We start from the raw sequence: 21,843 nt of genomic DNA on the forward strand, positions 1-21,843 counted from the left end.
AAAACCTGTACAGACTTTGGAATCATTCAAAAATCACCTGAGCCTGTGTCTAGAGAAAAACTCATCCACCTTCCACTGTTCTTGTACTTGGCTTTTGTCCTCCTCCTCCTCCTCTTCCTCCCCCCTGGGATACTTATAACCTTAAGGCTGACAAGAAAGTAAAAATGGTATCTTTTTGAAGGAATTCCAAACTGTGGCCTGTAAATGCTGAGCTTAAAAAAAAAAAAAACTCATGCCGGCAGGCACTTCGCATGGCAGTTTTAAAATGGTACCTAACATTAATGCCAACAACATAAACACAGGACTGCTCTAGGAAACTCCAGCACACCCTGTAGAAAACAGAGAGGAAAAATCATCTCCTGTTTCCTGCTTAAAAGGAGGGAAGAAAGCCATAGCATTTTAGGTGCTTTTCTTCCTTCACTGGAAAAAAAATTAGAAGACTGGGAAGAGCTTTATGACCAGGAAAGGAGGGACATGTCTTTTTGGACATGTGGGCTGTGTCTGATACAAGTTTCCAAGCAACTGGAGGGCACACTATGCTGCCTGTCAAAATTTTAGGATAGCAATAGCATTTAGACTTATATTCCGCTTCACAGTGCTTTTACAGCTCTCTCTAAGCGGTTTACACAGTCAGCATATTTCCCCCAACAATCTGGGTCCTCATTTTATCGACCTCGGAAGGATGGAAAGCTAACCATTGTGCCATCACAGATAAGGGCAATCACTAAGAGGCTGTCATAAAGAGCTTTGACTGACATATTCCATTTCTGTCATTAATCAATTAGGCAAAGCAATGGGAAGGAAAGACATAAATAGTCTCAAGGTTGCACAAGAAGCAATAAAATATGATGGTCCTGATGGTATCTTATAACTTTATAATTCTGGGATTAGCTAGTTAGAAAGAGCTCTGGCTATTCTGAAGAGGAACAGAAAGGTTAAAGGACTAAGAATGTAATTTATTTCCCAGTTACCCCCCTTCCTAGCTGAAATGCATTCTTGCCTTACATTCTTGTGTTGCCGGTCTTGTTGATAATGACAGCTTTCCCCGTTTGGTCTACGTTGTGGTCCATGCCAAAATAGGCAGCCACCCGGTGTAGAAGCATTCTGTGGTATGAGGTCATCTGAGGAAACTTCTTGAACTGATTGCTGACCACAGCAAGGGCAAAGAGTAAGACAATTAAAAAAAAAAAAAAAGCTATGAAACATTACGTTGCTTCAATTAAAAATGTCATCTCAGAATTACTTATACTGAAGTTCTTTACTAAAGCAAGGGTGCAGTGAAGCAACCCTGATTTTAAAAAGCTGGCAAACTATGTACAGAACGAAAAATGCAAACTCCCGATTGCCCTAGGCCTATGAAATGAAACAAAATGTTAGCTGGAGAAGAGAGATGCTGACTATGAGCAGTAACAATTTCTACAGGATGTCTTCAGTGGGCATAAATACTTTCTAAAGTATAAAATGTGCATCGAGAGAGCATTCTGATATGGAATAAAGGAAAGGGGCATTTAGGGAAAAGAATAACCCATGGACATTCATTTTTTTTCTCTTGAAAAGTCTAAATCAAAACTAAACATGTTATTTGTCAACAGTTTCATTTTCCATTGCAGCTGAAAACGCAGCAACCAGAAAAACGCAGAACTGTGCAAGTTCATTGTGACAAAGAAGAAGAATCAGTACAGGTAGTCCTCAACTTATGACCACAATTGAGCCCAAAATTTACGTTGCTAAGTGAGAAATTTTTAAAGTGAGTTTTGCCCCGTTTTACAACTTTCCTCGCCATAGTTGTTAAGTGAATCTGATTTTCCCATTGACTTAGCTTGTTAGAAGATTGCTAAAAGATGATCACATGACTGGGGACACTGTAACCATCATAAATGTGAGTCAGTTCTCAAGCATCCAAATGTAAATCACATGATCATGGGGATGCTGCAATGGTTGTAAGTGTGAAAAATGATCATGTCACTTTTTTCAGTGCCGTTGTAACTTTGAATGGTCACTAAGTGAACTGTTGTAAGTCGAGGACTACCTGTAATTAACTTTTACTATTTAAAATACTATTTTATTATTTTCTTGGCATACTTAGACTGGGAAGGTAGCATTAATTGTTTTCATTTTTTACTCAAAAACAAAACAGTTCCGGTTTCCTTGTTTTCGGCGACGGCGGTGCCTTTTGAAGCTCCGCCAGCCCCACCGCTTGTAGAGCCGCTTCGCGACTGAGAAGCGGCTCGAAAACTTCAAAATCCACAGGATTGTTGAAGAAGAGATCGCAGGGCACAGGTCGAGCCCCTGTAACCCCCCAGGGAATTGTTTCTGGGGAGAGAACAGGCGCGGCTCCCTTCCAACCTGCTGAAACTCCGGGCGGCGTGGGACGATTCTGCTCTTGCAGAACAAGCCGGCTGCAGGAAACATTAAAGCGAAAGGAACCAGCCTTAATAAGCAGCGAAAATCTACTTGAACCCTGAAACTCGGAAACGGAAGTATTAGCGCTTTGTTGATTCTTTAACCTGAGAAAATGCGAATGAGTGAAAGTGACTTGAAAAAACATGGCGCTCAGTCTTAGAGTTAACGAGCCAGCGAATGTGGATTGGTGAAGTTATCTTGCTTTGTTACAAAGTTTCCAAGTTGCTACAAAGATGCCTCGCTTGTAACAAGAGAAACAAGTGAAAAATTTCTCCCTTTCTTAAGACTTGACTTTGCTTTACTTCAGTTCTTATTTGATTAAATCTGGGGGACTTTTTTAGAAGTCTCTGTGGAGGTGGGAAAGGAAAAGGAACTTCCCTCTTCAGAAAAACTAGCCTACGTGGCAGGATGGCTTCAAAGAAGCAGGAAGGGAAGGCAACAGGGGGGGGATCCCCCACACATAAACATGAAATGCAGTTTCCCCCTGCTCAACAGCTACAGACTCAGAAAAAAGATTTTGATGTGGGAGATTTAAAAGAATTTATTTCTAAAATTTTGGATGATAAATTTCAAAAATCCCAACAGGAAATAGATGACAAACTTCAAAAGTCTCAACAGGAAATTATGCAGGAAATTAATGAAGTTAAAGATATGGTGAAACAGAATCAAAACAAGGTGACCAAAAAAATATCAGAAGTTGCGTCTGGCCTGGCAGAATTTATTATCAAAGTTGACTCTAAAGTGGAAGAACTTAAATCAGAAGTCAATGTTAAGATGAAAGATAATGATTATAAAATTTGCAGTATGATTAAAATTTGCAATAATGATTAGAAAAAATGCAGAGAGTTGAGAACGAAATTGTTATGATGCAATTCAGGGCAATGGAATTCACTATACGGCTTCGAGGAATTCGAGAAGATGACAGACAGGATTTGAGACAGGTCTGCTCTGAGGCCTTGGCTGTGATTTTAAAAATTAACCCTGATGTGGTTTTTTACAAAATAGATAAAATTTACAGAGTGAATTCTTGGGTGGCCAGACAAAGACAATTGCCTAGAGATGTGGTCATATATTTTACAGATAGAGCAATAAGAAACGACATCCTGCAAAAATCCTTTCATACTTCTGTACAAGTGGGGGGCTCACAAATTGGAGTCTATAAAGAACTTAGGTAATTCTTAACTTTTGACCAAAGTGGAGCCTGGAATTTCAGATGTAAGTCGAGCACCTTGACAGGCTCGATTTTACGGCCATTTTTACAACAATCACAAAGCGAGTCACTGTGGTTTTTAAATGAATCATGTGGTTGTTAAGCAAATCCATTCTTCCGAATGGTGGGAATTTTTTTTGCCAGACACCAGCAAAAAATGTCAGAAATTAGAAAAAAGAAAAAAAGTTGCATGTTGTAGTTGTGTGATTATGGGTCATTGAAACCAGTTATCAATGCAAATGTTGCCAAATGCCTGAAATACAATCAGGTGACTGTGGGGGAGGAAGGCAGTCATAACTTCAAGAATGGGCTGTAAGTAGCTTTCTTTAAAGTCCATTGTAACTTCAATCAGTCATTAAGCAACCAGTTGTAACTCAAGGACGACCTGTAGCATCCTATCAATTGATGCCTGCCCTCCTAAATTTACAGCCTTCCGTAACCTGGCCCTCTCCAGTTGGGACTGCAAAGCCCAGTGTTTTCTTCTTTTGACCATTCTTGAATTGTAATTATTTATTTTATTATTTTATTTTATTAGATTTACTTTATTAGAATTATAACACATCTGCAGGGTGTCAAATGGGAGTAGAACAAATACATATTTGTTTCCATATGAGTAGTGCTCAACTAGATCTTCCTGAAAACTGAATATGTGGGCAACCTTGGTCATTGGCTCCATAGCAGTTGGTGGGATGAGTTATCAGAGACACACCCTCATTCAGCAAATTTAACAGGGTAAAAGGTCAAGCTAAAGGATTGTAGAAAGCATCCATTCATTTAATACCAATGCGGGCAACTAAAACCATCACTAGCAAATCGGTAATATTGCCTTGCTGATACAATATTAAAATTTTAATAAAAATCATTGACAATCCAGAAAAATCTTCTCTACTAGTGGTTCATTCAGTACACTTGGGAGTAATGTGGACTCTTCTAGGATGGGCACTGAAGAAACTCTTCCCATAGTTTTATGCAATGAATGGCTTGCACAACTAATCCATTTCAAGTCATGTGTACTGGCTCTAGGAATAATGACTTAAATATCGATATATTAACAGTGTTATAGGCACATATACCTAAGTAGTAAGCTGCCCAATATCATTTGGCATCAGCTGACCTATAAATACCAAGGAAAATAAACCTTCTAAAATATGAACCGTATCATAGCTCTTGGTTGAATCTTGGTATTTTCTGCCCCAAACAAACAGCTGTCAGGGTAGGATAGTTGAGCGTATGAGTTACTTTGTTTTATGATCAGAATAATTCTGGAATTAGATTGGGCCAATTACAAGGATGTAGTAACAGTAACCCCTGATAATCAAAGCTGAAAATCTATAACTCTCCAGTCAGATCTGTTCATATTACAGTACTTTTAGCCAGCTGAATTAGTGATTTTCAGCTAAGCCTAAGAAGTTGGCCGGGCATTACATGATTACATTACATATATGATATATAGGCACGCGCACACACGCAAACACACACACTCGCACTGATTATAGGCCACTAAGGCTTAGTAGACATGTTTATTATAGACTCTAAGATAGCTTTATTGTAAAGGGTTGGAAAGTTTTTTGACAAATAAATGAATAGCTGCACAGTCAATTTAAGATGTTTCTAGCATGGGAGAAGATAATGATAAGCCGACTTTGTTTTTATATCAACTTTTTATTATGCTGAATTCAGAGAAAACTCTACGAGCTGCAATTTATGCAGAGATGTTCACAGGCGTAGCAATGCGGGTAGCTGTGGGAAAAAGGTAAAAATGCTGCCCATAAAAAAGAGATGGCTTTTGACTGCACGATTGTACTGCCCTCTTGACTTGGTGGACATCCCAAGGGAGGCCCTGAATTTTTGCGCAGCAGCAACCGCAGCTCGTACATTCAATTATGACTGGAAGGGCCCAAGCTGAAATTCCCATTTAACTCTAATGCCTTCTGAATGATCGAGAATAATTCCAAAGATAAAACTGGGGTGGGAGAGAAGAATCTTGACAGCTATCCTAAGCTGCTTGGAGAAAGAGAAAATGAAATAAAATGTACCAAAATGGCTTTGTGGGGTTTTTGTTTTGTTTGGGTGTTGCTGTTTTTTTGTTTTGTTTTGCTGCTGGTTCAATTAGGAACCAGATAATGGTATACAGTAGCTGGGAATAACGCCTATGACATTCAGAGACATTATTCCGAATCCAGACGCAGAGTTTAAAAGGTTATTTGTAAAAATAACTAAAAGCAGGATACAAACAAGCAAACAAATGGAGGAAATGGAAACTCCACAGATGCTCTATACCAGTCCTGAACAAACAAACAAAAACCTGACTGGATCCTACATGCAAATGTACTAAAACTTAACCTGTTGGGGAAAAGAGGAGAAGGAAACAGAGCACCTGCACTTTCCATAAATGGAATATTTCCATCTCAAGACAAGAAAGCTTGTGGTCTCCACAGTTACCCTTACTCATAAATCAACCCGCCTTACTTACTTGTTATCATTAATAAATTCCAGGATCTCCTGTTCTAATTTTAGCAGCATCATCCTATCCCTGTTAAAAGAAAATCAAGGGAGAAATAAAGCGAAACATTCAGTGCAGAGAAAGAAAAGTCTCTTGGCAAAATCTGTAGATTTATGTCCTCCTCTTTTTCTAATATTAAACTAAAAGCTCAAGGTGATTCAACAACAAAGGCACTGTTACCTGTTCTGCACTGACATATGCAAAACAGATGTAGCAAGTTAAAAGCAGTATTATTTTTTTTAGTTCAGGCTAAATTCATTTCTGCATAGAGACAAGAAGCATTACAACCCATAGGCACTCATACAATTTATATTATTAAAGAGAAACTGTATTATCAAAACATAGCTAACTAGAGGCATTCAGTTTTGATACTGTTTATTAACGAAACAGAAGCAGAGTAGAGGAACTATTTAAAGGAGGATTTTTAGAATTATCACTATTCTTTGTAACTGTGTAACTCATACCCATTTCCCCCCTTCTGTTCTTGCATTTATATTATATAGAGTATATATACTATAGTATATACACTATACTATATACCGGGGGTGTCAAACTCGATTTCATTGAGGGCCCCTGAGGGTTGTGTTTGACCTTGGGGGGCTGAGTGGGTGTGGCTGGGGTGACCATGGCCAGGGTAGGTGTGGCCAGTTTGACATCCTGCAGCCCTCTGCCAGAGAAACTGGAGCCCAGGAGGGTCGGCAGAGGCACAGCAGGCCGGTTCTTCACTGTTTCCAGGGCAGCCCCACGGGCAAATCTAAGCACCCCAAGGGCCGGATTCGGCCTGCGGGCTTTGAGTTTGACATCCCTGCTATATACCATAGTATATAGTATAATATATACTATACAAACCTAGCATAGGAGGATATAAATGCATCTATTTTAACGTAAGTCTGTGCCGCTAGATTGCCGTCATAGTCAGTGGTTCAAGCTTTAGAGAAAGACTATGAGACCGAACTCAAAAACCAACAGAACCTTACTTAAGTTAACTATAGGCCAGCCATATTTTCTCTATCCAACCTATGCCACAGGATTATGCTACATCCCTTTTACACCTCTGGAGACACCGCAAAATGTCAATGAGCAAGCAAATAAGTAGCAACAAGCTTGCATCATGAATGATTCAGCTTTCCATGATTTTCTAAAGAGTCAGATGAATGATGGAACAAGGCTAAGATTAGAGTCCAAGAACAACCCGAGTAGGAAACATCACGTTACAGTAAGAAAAAACGTAATGAGATTTTATTTATTATTACATATTTCAGAAAATCTACAGGCAGCATCAACTTTCCCCTGCCAAATGTCGTCCTGTTATATTGGACTACATGACTAGGCAGACAATGGGGAAAGTTCTCACAAATATTCTGATCTCCATTAGTGGTAAATTGGTAATGGTAAAGAAGATACTAATGAAGCTGTAGACCAATCAGCAGTAGCCTATGAACTATTAGTATGATTCTTTGGAGCACTGTTACCAAGAACCTGGGCATTAGCCAAAGCCAAATCAAAGTCCAGATCTCACTGTTGCTGTGTCAAGCTCAAGACTTTCCAGGGCAAGGTAAGCATAGAAATGCTTAGGAGTAGCAAGACTAGGTAAACTGAGAGGACACTCTAAATTATGTAATTCATGTTCATGATACTTACATCATTCCATGATTTCAGGAGGGCATGGAAGGCTGCTTAGCTGCTCCATCCTACCCTTAGCAGACACATACCAACATAAACATGTTAGATTTTTGGCAGCTAACACTACCCTTGATTATATATGTGCCTCTCATTTTTAATTCTGCATGCAGTTGCAGGATCCACAACATGACCACTCCTGGAACCTACCTTGGATTTTTCTTCAGTGTATTTACTAAAAATTCATGCAAATCTATTCCAGTGGAGTCTGTGTATTCCTGGCTGGAATCTATAACAGACAATAGAAGCAGACTCAAGAAATGACCTACTTATAGAAGAAAAAAAGAAAAAAAAAGAAAAGAGGGAGGGAGGAAGGAAGGGAGGAAGGGAGGGGGGAGGGAGGGAGGGGGGGAGGGAAGGAGGGGAGGAAGGAAGGAAGGAAGGAAGGAAGGAAGGAGGGAAGGAAGGAAGGAAGGAAGGAAGGAAGGAAGGAAGGAAGGAAGGAAGGAAGGAAGGAAGGAAGGAAGGATCTGGCATTCACGCACCTCAATTTAATGCAGATGATGGAATGGACACAATTTCAGTATAGTCTTTTCCATTCATTGGGATACTCAAATGTTGCACTACAATTCCCTTTGTGCCAAAATACTGCTCAGAATAAGAGTAAACAATGGGAGCAATAGTCCAGCTCAAGTAAAGTCATAGTTGGAAAGACTATGAGGCATTTTCTGACAGATATTGCATGCACTTCAATGCACACTCCAAACTTCTCCCTCCCTAAATTCAACTTTAAACCTTTAGGCTAAATTGGAGGGTGAAATTAATTTTGAATATTTCAATGCGAGTATTTTCTTTACTACCCATTCCATACAATGGAAAGGGTCTAGCTTCTAAAAAGTTGAATATATAAATCCAGACTACAGGAAAACAAGGAAAGGCCTATTTGATCAAAGCATGTTGTGATACATCTCTGAAGTCTTGTTGTAACATTATCAGCCTCTATCAATGTAATCAATGAATTTGAGTATTTCTTAAGATGGTGAGGGGGATCATCATTACTATAAAATGACATAGGCCAGACTGATCTTATTTTTCCTAGAGTTCAAATTTATCAAACCTCAGTGCTTGATCATCAAGCCTCATATTAATGAAAATTACACTAATCCATCAGAAGAAGCTGCGTGGGACAAATCATCACATACCAGGGTTTTGTAATAAGTATGTTAGGTTCTGCATTATTTACAAAGTCTTTTGATCTCAGAGGAGGAGAAAGCCAACTCAGATGCTGTTAGTAGTTTTTGGCTCCTTTTATTCAAATTTCTCGTTCTTTTCATCCCAAATTGCAGAGAGTTTAGAGTTGCCACCTTAGGTGAATTGGCTGATTAAGTAGGCTCTGAACTTTATAGGTCTATTTAACCAACCAGCAACAAATAGCATTTTTTTTCCTCCAGTAGAGATACACAGCATTTGTGATCATATAGAAGGAAACAGATAGCTCGTCTAGGGGAAATGCTGTGTACGGTGGCACCCTGCAGAGCTTAAATATTGGAAGCAATTATTTAGTGGGCTCAGTGGAAATGTGTATGCTTGCTATGCTATGTCTGCTGGAACACAGCATTCTCCAGGAAAGCAAACTCTCATACACATGCCTTCATGTGATTGCCCCATATATAACCCAGTCTTAGACCGTCTGTGTGCCGAAGAAAATGTGAACACAGGAATGCCCAATACTGGGTGATATATAGTATAATTGCTTCATGCAATCTGAAGATAGCTTTTCCAACTTTGCAGGTTATTTCCTGTGCCACATTACAATATATAATGGCAGTTTTTTCTCTTCTAATCCCCAGGGTTATTAGTTATTTTAACTAATAGGAGGGGGGGGCAAAGTGAAATGTACTGCTACCTAAACTTGTAAGAATAGCAATACCATTTAGACTTATATGCCGCTTTACAGTCTTCTCTAAGAGGTTTACAGAGTCAGCATATTGCCCCCAACAATCTGGGTCCTCATCGGAAGGATGGAAGGCTGAGTCAACCTTGAGCCGGTCACTGCTGGCAATGGAATGCAGAGTTTGCCTGCAATACTGCATTCTAACTACTGAGCCACCATGACTCTTAATTAAAATACCTTCACACATCTCTGAGATAGTGAAGTCTGTGTGCAGTGTGCCAATGGAAGGGAGGGAGGGAGGGAGGGAGGGAGGGAGGAAGTACTTATTTCAAGTGGACAGATCTCTTATCATGCTGTTTCATATTTCAAAAACACACATAATTAATTAAATAACTAGTAAGATAATGCACAGGTACTAAGATGCCATTGTAACAGTGCAGCAGTAAGAAAGAGACTCAAGTGAGGTTTAAGGTACAGGTAGTCTTCGACTTACGATCCCAATTGAGCCCAAAATTTCGATTGCTAAGCAAGGCAGTTGTTAAGTGAGTCATGCCCCATTTTACCTTTTTGCCATGGTTAAGCGAATCACTACAGTTGTTAAGTGAACCATGCAGTTGTTAAATCTGCGTTCCCCATTGACTTTGCTTGCCAGAAGCTCCCTAGGAAGGTTGCAAATGACAATTTCAGGATCTCGGGATGTTACAACCATTGTAAATACAGTTCATGCCGGTTGCCAAGCACCTGAATGTGACTGTGAGGAAGCTGCAATGGTTTGAAGTGTGAAAAGTGGTCATAAGTCACTTTTTTCAGTGCCGTTGTAATTTTGAACGGGCATTAAAGGAGTGGTTGCAAGTCAAGAACTATCTGTACATGGAGGAAATTTGGGACAAAATTGTGACAATTTTTTTTTTCATTTCTCAACCCTAGAAGAAAAGAGGATGGAGGGATTGAACCAGGAACTCAGTATAGCTCTATCCCTTGTATTAGAAACTTTCTCAAATCATTATGGAAATGGCAAAAAGAAAAAAAAATAGAGGTTTCTTAAATAAAAACTTACCGCCAGGGGGCATGTGTATATGTACTTGTGTACATATATGTGTGTATATACACGTCTACATATATCCATGTGTATACGTGTGTGTGTGTGTGTGTGTGTGTGCACGCGCGCATGTGTGCACAAATGTGTATTAACATATAATTTGTTACACTGAGACCATAAACTTCATCATGTACATCTTCATTCCAATCTGGTCTTCTGCCTCCTTGCTGAATCTTATCACCACCCATTTTTTGTGGGAAGAAATCCAAGTGTTCTCTCACTGGCAGTGGGGAATATCATCGAAGTGTGCACTTTGGCAAAAACAGGCAAATCTGAGTCTTTTCATGCACTTCCACAGTTAAGATTTTGAAAAATGTAATAGCATTAGTCTTAACTTTTATAACTATTTAAGGTTGCAAATTTTTCCTCGACTCTGTCTTCAATGCAGTATAGTGGCTAATCTAGTCGGGGAGGCTCAGATACAGAAAATGACTGGATGACTTGGGCCAGGTTCCATCTGTTGTGGTCCGCCAGCAGCTGCGGAGCTGGCAGCGGAGTCGGACAGTGAGGAGGCTGAGGAAGAACATGGGCCAGTCTTAGAGGCTGGGGAAGGCCCGGATGAGGGCTCTGCGTCAGAGACAGAGATGGGGCCAGGGCCATCTGGGAGTGATGTGCGGACTCCGGAGCCTCCAGAGGCTGACAGCAGAGAGGCAGAGGAACAGGAGGAGCCTGTTTCTAGTGTACGTATGAGAAGAGCTGCCAGAAGGCAGGAACAGATAAAGCAAAGAGGACGACTCAGGAGTAGGGCCAAGAGATGATTGGCTCCTCCCATAAGGCTTAAAAGACCAGCAACGGCTCTTGGGCTCTTTGTCAGAAAACAACATTGATAGACTTGTTCTTGTCTTGCTGCACTTATCTCTGGTCGGCATCTTCTGCTTCTGAACTTTTGCCAAGAAAAGCCTTTGGCAGTTTGCCTAATTATACCAAGGTTGGTGATTAGACTGAAGAATTGTGTTATGAAGAATTTGTTTTGAATTAGTTTGGACTACACTGAGAATGAGTTAATTCTCAGCTGTTCTAATAAAGTATGTTTGTTTCGAACTGTTTGAGTCTGGTAATACCTATTTGGACCTGGGTCACAACACCATCACTCCAACCAATCTACAGCACAGGAGTGTAGTTTATGGGCAGGAGTGAAATGCTCTGAAGTCTGCTACCGGTTTGCTTGGCTACTGGTTTGCTGCGCACGCGCACGCACGGTGTGTGCCAAACATGCACTTCATGCACATGCGTGCCGCATGATTTCCTGCTTTCTAGCAAATATAAATCGCGTGGCACAGCTGATCGTTGGAAATACCAGTTCGTCTGAACCTGAATATTTTTTTTACTACCAATTCACCCAAACCGGTAGCTTTTATTACTACCGGTTTGGGAGAACCAGTCCGAACCAGTAGCGTTTCACCTCTGTTTAAGGGGGAAATTATGGCTATGTGTTCCTTGAAGAAAGATAAGATATGTAACTAACAAATAAATCATCAACAAGTTGAATGCCATCAAATATATTGCACAAGCTTCAAGGATTATTAAAACATGTTACTAATTCACTTTTAAAAATTTTAGGAAATTAATTTATTGGCATCATCCAGTTGCCTGGAATTTTGCAAAGAACAGGTTTGACCGGAACCTAAGATTTTCTTACCTCTAGACAACATTTTCTTGGGGCCCTTCTCTTTGTTTTTCTCTTTTTCTTCTTTTTCGGGACCATCTTTTGCAGATTTGTCATCTTCCTTGTCAGATGGGCAACTGATGTGCAAATGTATGATATCCTAATGACAGGACAAAAGCTGTATTTGCTGATGCTTTGCAATCAACAGAAGCTGGAAGCATCGTATGATCAACTTTTTGGATCTAGGAAGGAATTTTACTTTGGGTCAGGTTGGCCATCAATCACTGAAGATTCTGGCCTACCCTTCTCCATGTGGCTAAGTTCTCATCTGTGTGTGAGTTTTGAATATATATATATAATTTTTATGTTATCAATGTTCCCTACTTATGAGGCAAACAGTAAATATACTAAAAAATACTGATTTGATTTGGACAGAAGGCTAGACTAGGCAAGTTGTTCTGTCCCTGTTTTTTCTTGCAGGAGGGGAGAAAATGTGATATTTCACACTAAGAGAACACTAAATTCTGCTTAGGGAGCCAACCAATAAATGATCAATTAGGTGTGACAATGGAAGGCTTTTCCAGATCAGATAGGCTAATAACCCAGTGGATTTTACACTGATATTTTCTAAGCATAGCTCGCTTGCTTGACCAATCTACAATGCTGGGTTAGTAAATCCCCTCTAGTATGTGCCACAATTCTTGATTTTGTCTTCTTATTACAGCATCCTAAACCTACAGCACCCTACCTGAACTATAGTGGCTTACTATATGGATCATGGTGTGCATCATTTTCTGCATGGATTTGCTGTTCTACAGGTAGGAAAGATTCAATATGTAGATATTATTTGGCATCACTAGATAATTAAAAGTTCTTATTATATCCTGAAAGTTCTCCTTAAGCCACTCTTCGTGATACAATCGTCTGTCCTGATCATGCTATGTAATACACGCTTTCTTAATAAAGGGTCCAGAACATGAACTCAAACATATGGCAGTCTGTAATCAGACCATTGGAGATTACTGATATGCCAATGGTATATCAGTATCACTTTTAATACATCTTAATTTGGCTATTACATTGTCACAAGATGCTATTGGTTCAGACAAGTTTTTCTCAAGATGTCTTACCTCAATCTAGGCCAGAAATAATTAATATTGAAAGGGATTCTCTACACACACCCCTCCCACCAGCTGAAAGGGGTATTTATTTACTTGTTATTTGGCTTACTTGAGTTTCCAAAGGCCCATCCACAAAGGGACTAGAGGATTCTTCACATACAGCCAGGCTCCTCACTAATTTCAGTTTCGAATTTGACTGTAACAAACAAACACACAAAGTTAAGATGCAGGTGACTACAGCCTCCTTTTGATGTGTCATGGACCTGCCAGTCACCTACTAGTAATTAAGGTAGCATTGCTTTCATTACAAAGATAGATTTTTTTATTTTTTTTTATTTTCTGCCATGGAGCAATACAAAGGGTGTCAACTCCATCAACATTAGTAACCACATAACTGGGACAAATTTCCTCTCTTGGCATCTTAGATGGGATCCCATTATATATAATAATTTGCCACTCCATCTGACCTCAATTTCTACATGAGCCTAAACGACAAACAAATACGTGATTTGGGCTTCTGAGTTGCAAATTCATTATATAGTTATCCTCCCCGCCCCAATATGTAGCAAAAGTAAGTAACAAATAAGTAGATTCTTCCTGCCTTAATTCCACACCTACCATTCCACAGCTGGCACCTTACATGCAGTGGTGGGATTCAAATAATTTAACAACCGGTTCGCTCAGGGTCAGGTTGGCTGTCATGGGAGGCGTGGCCCATCCCCGTCCTCCAGCTCCACTGCTCATGTGGGACGGCCAACCTGACCCTGGGTGAACCAATTGTTAAATTAAACCCACCCACCCCCTGCTTTCAAACTGGATCCTGGGTGCTGCGCTGCGCTGCAATGGAGAAACAGGCAACGAAGCAGCCAGAATGAGGGAAGGAGGAGGAATAGGGAGAAGAAAGAGGGAAAGCAGCCTCCTCCTTCCCTCTCACTGGCCACTCCATTGCCCGTTTCTCCATTGCAGCACAGCCCCCTGCCCAGAATCCACTTTGATAGCTTGGGGGGGGGAGGGGGATTTAATAACCGGTTCATGGTTCACTGGTTGAAGAATTTGTTGTGGGGAGCAAATGATGATGCCCACAAAATTTTACACAGGACAAGCCCACGTGGTGAAATATGGTTTTTTGAGAATGTATTGTACACATTTTCATAGAAATAAATAGAAATAAATTAATTTAACTCCAAGGACTACTAATTGGAGGCTGTATTAATGTAAAAATATTAAAAGCATTCATGACAAATGCCTAAAAGACCAAGCTTTAATTCGGTAATGATTTACTGTCAAATTATAAAAAAGTAAAAAAGTAAATAAGTAGACTTATTTTATAATATTTGTAAGCAGCTTCAAAATTCTGAGTGGAACTAACAAAGCAGGAACTCTGGGCTGCACCAATTCAGCCTAGAGTGGTGGAAAAGTATGAATGAATTCTCCATCGCAACCAAAAAAGGAAAACAAAACCCAGCATGTGGTTAACAAGCATGCCAGGCAAAATGACAGTGAGCTTGGCTTTCTCACAGTGTGGCATTCCTCTACGTATAGAAAAAAAAATTAGATGGGAAAGATTTAATAATGGGGCATTCCATCACCACCCTGACTTATTGTATGCAACGGACTAACTGAGAAATAGCTAAAACAAACGAGATTCAAAAGCCAGAGCTAGGACAAATTTTAACATGTTCACATGCCTTCCAGAAGGTAGATAATTTTCATCATGCTTCTCCAAAAACAGTCTGCTCTATGGTTGTGCTGTAGCCACAGAGAGAACAGGGGCCTTAGCCTCCCACCTTGAGATGGCTAGATAAAGTGCATGTGAGCTATTCAAAGGGCACACCTGAAAAGTCCTCATGAGATCTAGGAATAAAATGCAATAGCTGTGGCATTCTGAGCCTTAAAATCGGTTATGAACTCAGATTGAGAAGTACTGAATCTGGCACCCTGTTAGGAAGGCTGGGATTCAGAACTAAGGATGGAAACAGATTTAGTGTCACATCACCATCTTCTGAAGTATAATGATAATGCAACATAAAAAAGATGACACAGGGACTCTCTTACCTTAGCTCTTTTTCTAGCATGTCCGTGATTGGATGTTCTCCTCTGTTTAAGAAGAAAAAAGATGGGAGTAGGAGGGAGGTAAAAAGTTATTCTGTGCATTCTTTATACATGCTAAGACACACGCTAGGAAAGGAATGAATATGTTATTGCATTGACTTGTTTGATTAAGGAGAGAATGATAACAGCTTTTATAAAAGACTGGAAATCCTTTTTGCTGACTTTTGCTTTATAGACTTTTTGCTGAAAATGGACAAAAATGAACTGATTTCATGATTAGTTAATTAAAAATATTTTTTATGGGAAGAGCGGAACTATGATATGCAATATGTTAGGAAGGAGGTGATAATTGCTATGTTTGTAACTGCTGCAAAGAAAATTAGAAGTTGGCTCTTTAGACAACTTCCTTTTTCTTTTCTTTTTTTTTTAATTCTTCACTTTTCTTTTACCTTTTAATAACCTTTTTTTTTCTTCTTCTAAGTTTCTGTCATTTTTTAAAATCTCAGTAAAATCTTTTAATTAAAAAATCATAAAAATATGAATATGTGCTATAATAACGTGCCTCCCAAGCATCCCCAAAGCTTAAAAAAGCAGGGGTGATAGGTACTGCAAAGTGTACAGTTGACCTGGAGAAATTACCTCTATCCATAGATGAATGACAAAGGCATAGCAGTTGAAATCCAGCAAGCACAAATAACAAAGGAATCAGTTACCTAGAAATGGCAATACTCTCCCTCACTGGATGTGTTAGACATGCTGGCTGCAGAATTCTGGGAGTTGAAGTACACAGGATTTTAAATTGCCAGAGTTGAAAAACACCACTTTCACTCTTTGTCAATTCATTTTGTCAATGAATTAAATTAGGTTTCTGCACTTGAAAGATGGGAGTCGGTAGATCAAATTACTGCTTCGTTTTCAGGATTCCAATATTCCCATATTAACTTTAGCCAATCTTGTGTTATCCAAGTATGATAGAAATAAAACTCCCAAAATTTTCATCCAGCAGAAATCTGGATGGCTAGGTGGCCCAGTGGCTAAGACGCTGAGCTTGTCGACCACAAAGTTCGAATCCCTAGTATAGGTCTCCTGCGTGAGCAGGGGTTGGACTAGATGACCTCCAAGGTCCCTTCCAACTCTGTTACTGTTTTACACAGAGCACCAGATTGGTGATGCCTGTCCTATGCCTCTCCTTCCTTTCTTCCTTTTTTAAAACCATTTTGTCAAACTGTATATATACTATTAGATTAGCATATGAAGGAGGCAGCAGCTGCTTTTCAGAATTAACATAGGCACAATGCTGAACATTTAACACATTCTCTCTTCATCCAATTGATAATAAAAGATTATGGGGTTTCCATCTGGTTAAAAGAAATGTTTGTATTACACCAAGAAATGATGGTGGTTTCTCTACTGAACTATATACTTGCTTGCAAAGGAAAGATATCGTCCTAGTTAGACCTGTTTCTGAACTCTTGTAAAAGGTATAAATGTACTTAGCCAAGGGGCTTGGCGTTAGTTGATTACTTCACATCACAACATTACACAGCCCGTCATTTCCATGACACACTTACCAGAGTCTAATAAAAACTGACTAATTTGTATGTTTAGGGAAAATCCAAAAAGGATCCGATGACAGCAAATTAAACATCAAAAGAGCAAATGAAGAAACAGAATGCAGTTCAAGTAAAGAAATATGTTGTGTCCAAAACAAAATTTGTATCACTTAGTTACAGGGGCTTAAAAACAGAATTCATTTCCAGTACCATGCCCTTCTTCCTTCCTTCCCTTAAATTGACTTTTAATTCCCAACTTTCCTGTCCAGATTTTGCTAATCCTCCAGTTATCACGCTTAAAATGGAGACTATAAAATGAAGACTAGCAGCAGCCAAACTGGCAACTTGTATATTAAGGCCAATTTCACCTTTCCCCTTCCTCAACTGTCTTTCAATTCTATTGAATTTCCAATTACAATGTCCTTATGCTGGGACACTTTTATTAAATAACTTTGTATATAATACTGAACAGGAGTGGCACTATACCATAGCACCATGATTCTGGGCTTAGGAGGGTTTTTTTTTTTTTTTATGATTCTTTTCTTGATAGAATTCAGAGATAGTCCATCATGACTATGTTAAGGTGGCAAACACAGGAATAAGTCTTACTAGACCCACACAAACTTTCTTCCAAATCCTGTAAAGAAGTAATGTTAAAAAACAACAACAACAACAGGGGATTCTTCTTAGGAACAGGAGGAAAACACTGAATTGAAAGAGATTTCATATTAAAAAAAACACGCCATCAAACATAAAGTAAAATAAGTAGCAATTTCTAACATTAGTTTATTTGCACTACACTCCAGCAATGGGTGCATAACTCTATAAACAATGTGATTTCATATATGATTAAATACTGGTGTGATTTTATGAGATAGATTCCATGGTGCTTCTAATGGGAGTAAATTTAGCAACATCACTGAAGATAATTGACCAAGATACAATAAAATTAAGTCCAAGGACCGTAGCCAGTCAATTGTAGGCTTTCATGAGCCTACTGGTTTGGTTAGCTATGAAACATTATGTTCAATTACCTGAGATTCTTGCCGTACACCACTCTCTTCCCCGTCCTTCTCAGGCTCCTCTTTGCTTGGTGACCTGGATACAAATTTGGTTTTGTTCAAAGATTCCTCAACCAATCTCTTTTCTGATTCTTTCATTATCTCCAGTGTCTCCTGTGTGGTGTTGCTGTTAGACATCTTCAGCACAGTATAGTGTTAGTGATGGATACCTGCAAGCAGGAGGAGAAGAGTTGGAACTTGTTTGATTTTAACATAGTTCTATTATTTATAATATTTCCTCTCTTTTTTTGCCTCTTGTTTAATTGAGGCTTCTTTAAAAGAGGCTTTTTTTGCTTCTTAAATCCCTAAATATCCACAGATCATTCTTTCTATTATTGGAGATATACTACAGATTTTAGATCAATTCACACCTGTTGCAGTTGGAAAGAACATTCAGTGTTCCTTCTCTACCCAGTTTTTGACAAAGCAGTTCCCAAATAACTGGTTTTTTTTATAGAGGAATATATTATTATTGGATTTTTTATTTTCCCCACAACAGTAGCCCTATAAGGTAGGTTAAGCTAAGAGAGAGTGACTGGCCCAAAGTCACCCAGCCAGTTTTCATGCCAAGGGAGATTTAGAATTCACAGTCTCCTGATTCCTAGGCCAGCACTTTACCCATGACATCAAACTGGTTCTCCTTTAATATTTAGTATCTTTTTATCAAGAATATGGCTGACTTGCATTCTCCTTTCCTACCCAATGCAGTCCTAATCAGCCCCTTCTCAGTAGCTAGATTGGGCAGTAAAAGATATCCCACAGACACACTCAGTATGTAATAGAGTATATACAGCATATACTACGCTAGTATGCTTAAAATATTTATTACTGGTATTTCTATGCTGCTCTACTCCAAAACTACTTCAAGTGACAATGCAATGCAATGCAACGCATACAGGACAATACACCAGTTTTCCATCCACATTACCATATAGCTATATTTTCTTCAATATCTCTTGCTAGAATTACAGTGAATCTCCCCTAAAGGTAAAAGAGAATTAAAAGGACAAAAGAAGTTTCCTCAAGCTTAATCAAAGTGGGGGTGGGGGGAGACTGCACATTACAGCAATTAGTATTTTGGTTAGGAAAAGCAAAATGAAATAAAAGAGGAAGTTCCACATGATTAAGTATAGGAAAGAGGCCACGAAGTGAGTTGATACCTATACTATATAAAGATTGAATCTAGATCTCCCAGAACTGCTATTCTTCCTGGAGGAATTTACCACTGCATTTAAATTACAAAAACCCTTTCATTCAAAAAAAAAAAAAAAAGTTGCTGCAGGCTGCAAGTAATTCAGTAAGTCACCTTTCAGAACTAGCAGCATCTTCTTAAACAGACATGACGGGGACCTGAATTCATGTGGCTTTTGCATTTAACCAGCTGAAAGGGAAGCAAACATATCTAGAAGTGCTTCCCACTTTTTGTCAAGTTTTATTAGTGCTGCCGAGACACTCTCCCCCCACCCCTTTGTTAACAAGCTATTTTAACAAAATGCAAAAATAGAAAAGAAAATATCATTGCTAATTTAGTGCAAGATTAGGAATGTGGCTAGTCTTACAGAAATTCAGCTAAATAGGAATGCTGGTTTAAGCTCTGTGCCTTGTGCCTTGCTAAATCTGTAGAGTGCATATTTTGAGGACTGTTGGTATCAAACAATTTGGAAACAGAAAGCAAAAGCCCTAGAGAGTGTTCATCAACTCATTTTATTAAGCAACTGCCAAGTCTCAACAGAAAAGCAGTCAAAGTCTACAAAGATTTATTGAATGTTGGCCGTAGGTTGGATTTACTAACACAGGCAGACTAATTCAAAGTAATTTCTCTTTAATTTGTAGTGCTGTAGAGCACCAAACATACATTATTGCTGATTTTACAGCCAGCGGCTTTGGTAATTACCCATGTGGAAGCCAGAAGGGTGATTTTCAGACAATTGTTACTCAAGTGGGGAGGAGAGGGAAGGATGGTCGGTTCGTTCTTACAATGTTTTAAGAAAGTAAGCTTTCGTGACAAATTGGGGGAAGGATCCATGCTTTTTACAATGTTGCTCACCATGTCATTTCTACATATTGTAGGGTAACTCACTTTCCTATCAACGTTAGGCATTTAAAAGTAAATATTAGAACATGTCATGTGTGAATTGGTGACTCTCAAACCCTTTACACATACACATGTCGGCAAAAGCTCTGTTATTAAGCTATGCAGGACTTATTAACAAAAAGATTTGCCTGCACTCTCCTGAATGTGGTGTCTAAGACCATCAGTGAAAAGTATATTGATTTGACTTACTTTATAAAGGCCCAGCACAACCTGTAACATTGTGATTACTACTAAGGATGTGAAAAAAATATATATCAGAGGTCTTCAAACTTGGCAGCTTTAAGACTTGTGGACTTCAACTCCCAGAATTCTCCAGCCAGCATTCTGGGAATTGAAGTCCACATGTCTTAAAGCTGCCAAGTTTGGGGACCCCAATGCATATGAATAACAGGTTATTTAGTTTGTCCCTGTCAGAACCAAACATATGGAAATAGCTGAAAAAGGAAAGTGAAGGGGTTGGGAAGATAAGAGTGTCCTGAGAGCTGCCCCATAAACCATTTGGAGGACAAAGGGAATAAAAAGCCAAGAAGCAAGAAATTTTGGTTGTACCACCAAAATCTAGAACAACTAACGAGTTCTAGGTATGATTTTAGCCAATGTGAAAACAGTTAATGAGAATTTCTAGGAGAAAAAAAAATGGTTTCTTCTTTAGGACAGACCCTAGGTTTGCTTTCTAGTCATTCTTCTTTTGAAGAACCCCTTCCTCCAGAGATACTCCGTTGGGAGCCACAGGATATATAGGCCTGAAATGAGGCCCACAAGTAGGGGTAAAGCAAAAGATAGAAGAAGCAGAATCCTGAGGAGCTGGAACCTAAACCTGGGAGTCCTCCCCTGACCAGCATGGAAGGAGACAAGCTTCTCTCCTTGAACCTTAAGATCAAGTATCTCTGGAAGGAACGGCTACCACTTCCTTCTTATTCCCAGAGATCCAGTAATCTTGAGCAGGGTTACCGTGAGGGAAAATCTAATAAAGATCCATGGAGTTAATATGTAAAGAATGTGTTGGATAAGGAGGACTACATAGAGAAGGAAACAACACATATATGCATGCATATGCACAGGTGTGTATAATCACAGCCCCCGAGCTGCTGCTTTAGGAACCAAAAGGAACTACAAGATCAACCATATTGTAGACAATCTAAAATGACCTCAGCTCCATTGCAAGCAGCCTAGGAAAGAGAAATAAATCGGCGGCTTTAAAGTTTAAATGCTTAGGAGATGAACATCAACATAAGCCATTGATTCAAAAGGTCAAGTGTGACTGACTTGCACACCAACCTTCAGCACGTCTAAATTACTGCTGAAGTTCTAGGCCCGTGATAGTGAACCTATGCTAGAGGTGGCACATAGAGACCTCTCTGTGGGCATGTGCGCCATTGCCAGCTGCTCATATGGTTTCTGGTGCGTGCATACGTGCTGGCTAGCTGGTGTTTGTGTGTGCCAGAGCACCGGAAACCTGAAGACCAACTGGCCAGTGCACGCACTGGCCACCTGGTCTTTGGGTTTCCGGCACTCTGGCGCACACAGCTGGTCTCCGGATTTCTGGTGCACACACGTTCCAGTTTGGCCACTTAGTGTCGAAGAGGTTCACCATCACTGTTCGAGGCAATCCCCAAATCCAAGCAT

General features: G+C 39.5%; 1 protein-coding gene across 10 annotated transcripts in view; it reads right to left on the reverse strand.

Annotated features, from left to right (window-relative positions):
• Positions 1 to 21,843, reverse strand: part of R3HDM2 (R3H domain containing 2) — a 207,110-nt gene that overhangs the window by 58,597 nt on the left and 126,670 nt on the right. For all 10 annotated transcript variants that reach the window (XM_087886692.1, XM_087886690.1, XM_087886687.1 and 7 more), the window contains exons 2-8: positions 18,096 to 18,292; positions 15,512 to 15,553; positions 13,566 to 13,652; positions 12,369 to 12,495; positions 7,947 to 8,025; positions 6,087 to 6,146; positions 1,006 to 1,146 (exon numbers count right to left, since the gene is read on the reverse strand). In XM_087886692.1, the coding sequence (XP_087742818.1) occupies positions 1,006 to 1,146; positions 6,087 to 6,146; positions 7,947 to 8,025; positions 12,369 to 12,495; positions 13,566 to 13,652; positions 15,512 to 15,553; positions 18,096 to 18,260 (701 nt within the window). In that variant the 5' untranslated portion in view covers positions 18,261 to 18,292. The remainder of the gene's footprint in view (positions 1 to 1,005; positions 1,147 to 6,086; positions 6,147 to 7,946; positions 8,026 to 12,368; positions 12,496 to 13,565; positions 13,653 to 15,511; positions 15,554 to 18,095; positions 18,293 to 21,843) is intronic.

Source organism: Pantherophis guttatus, chromosome 2 (genome assembly GCF_059756535.1).
Source record: "Pantherophis guttatus breed Tessera chromosome 2, ASM5975653v1, whole genome shotgun sequence".
NCBI classification, from domain to species: Eukaryota; Metazoa; Chordata; class Lepidosauria; order Squamata; family Colubridae; genus Pantherophis; species Pantherophis guttatus.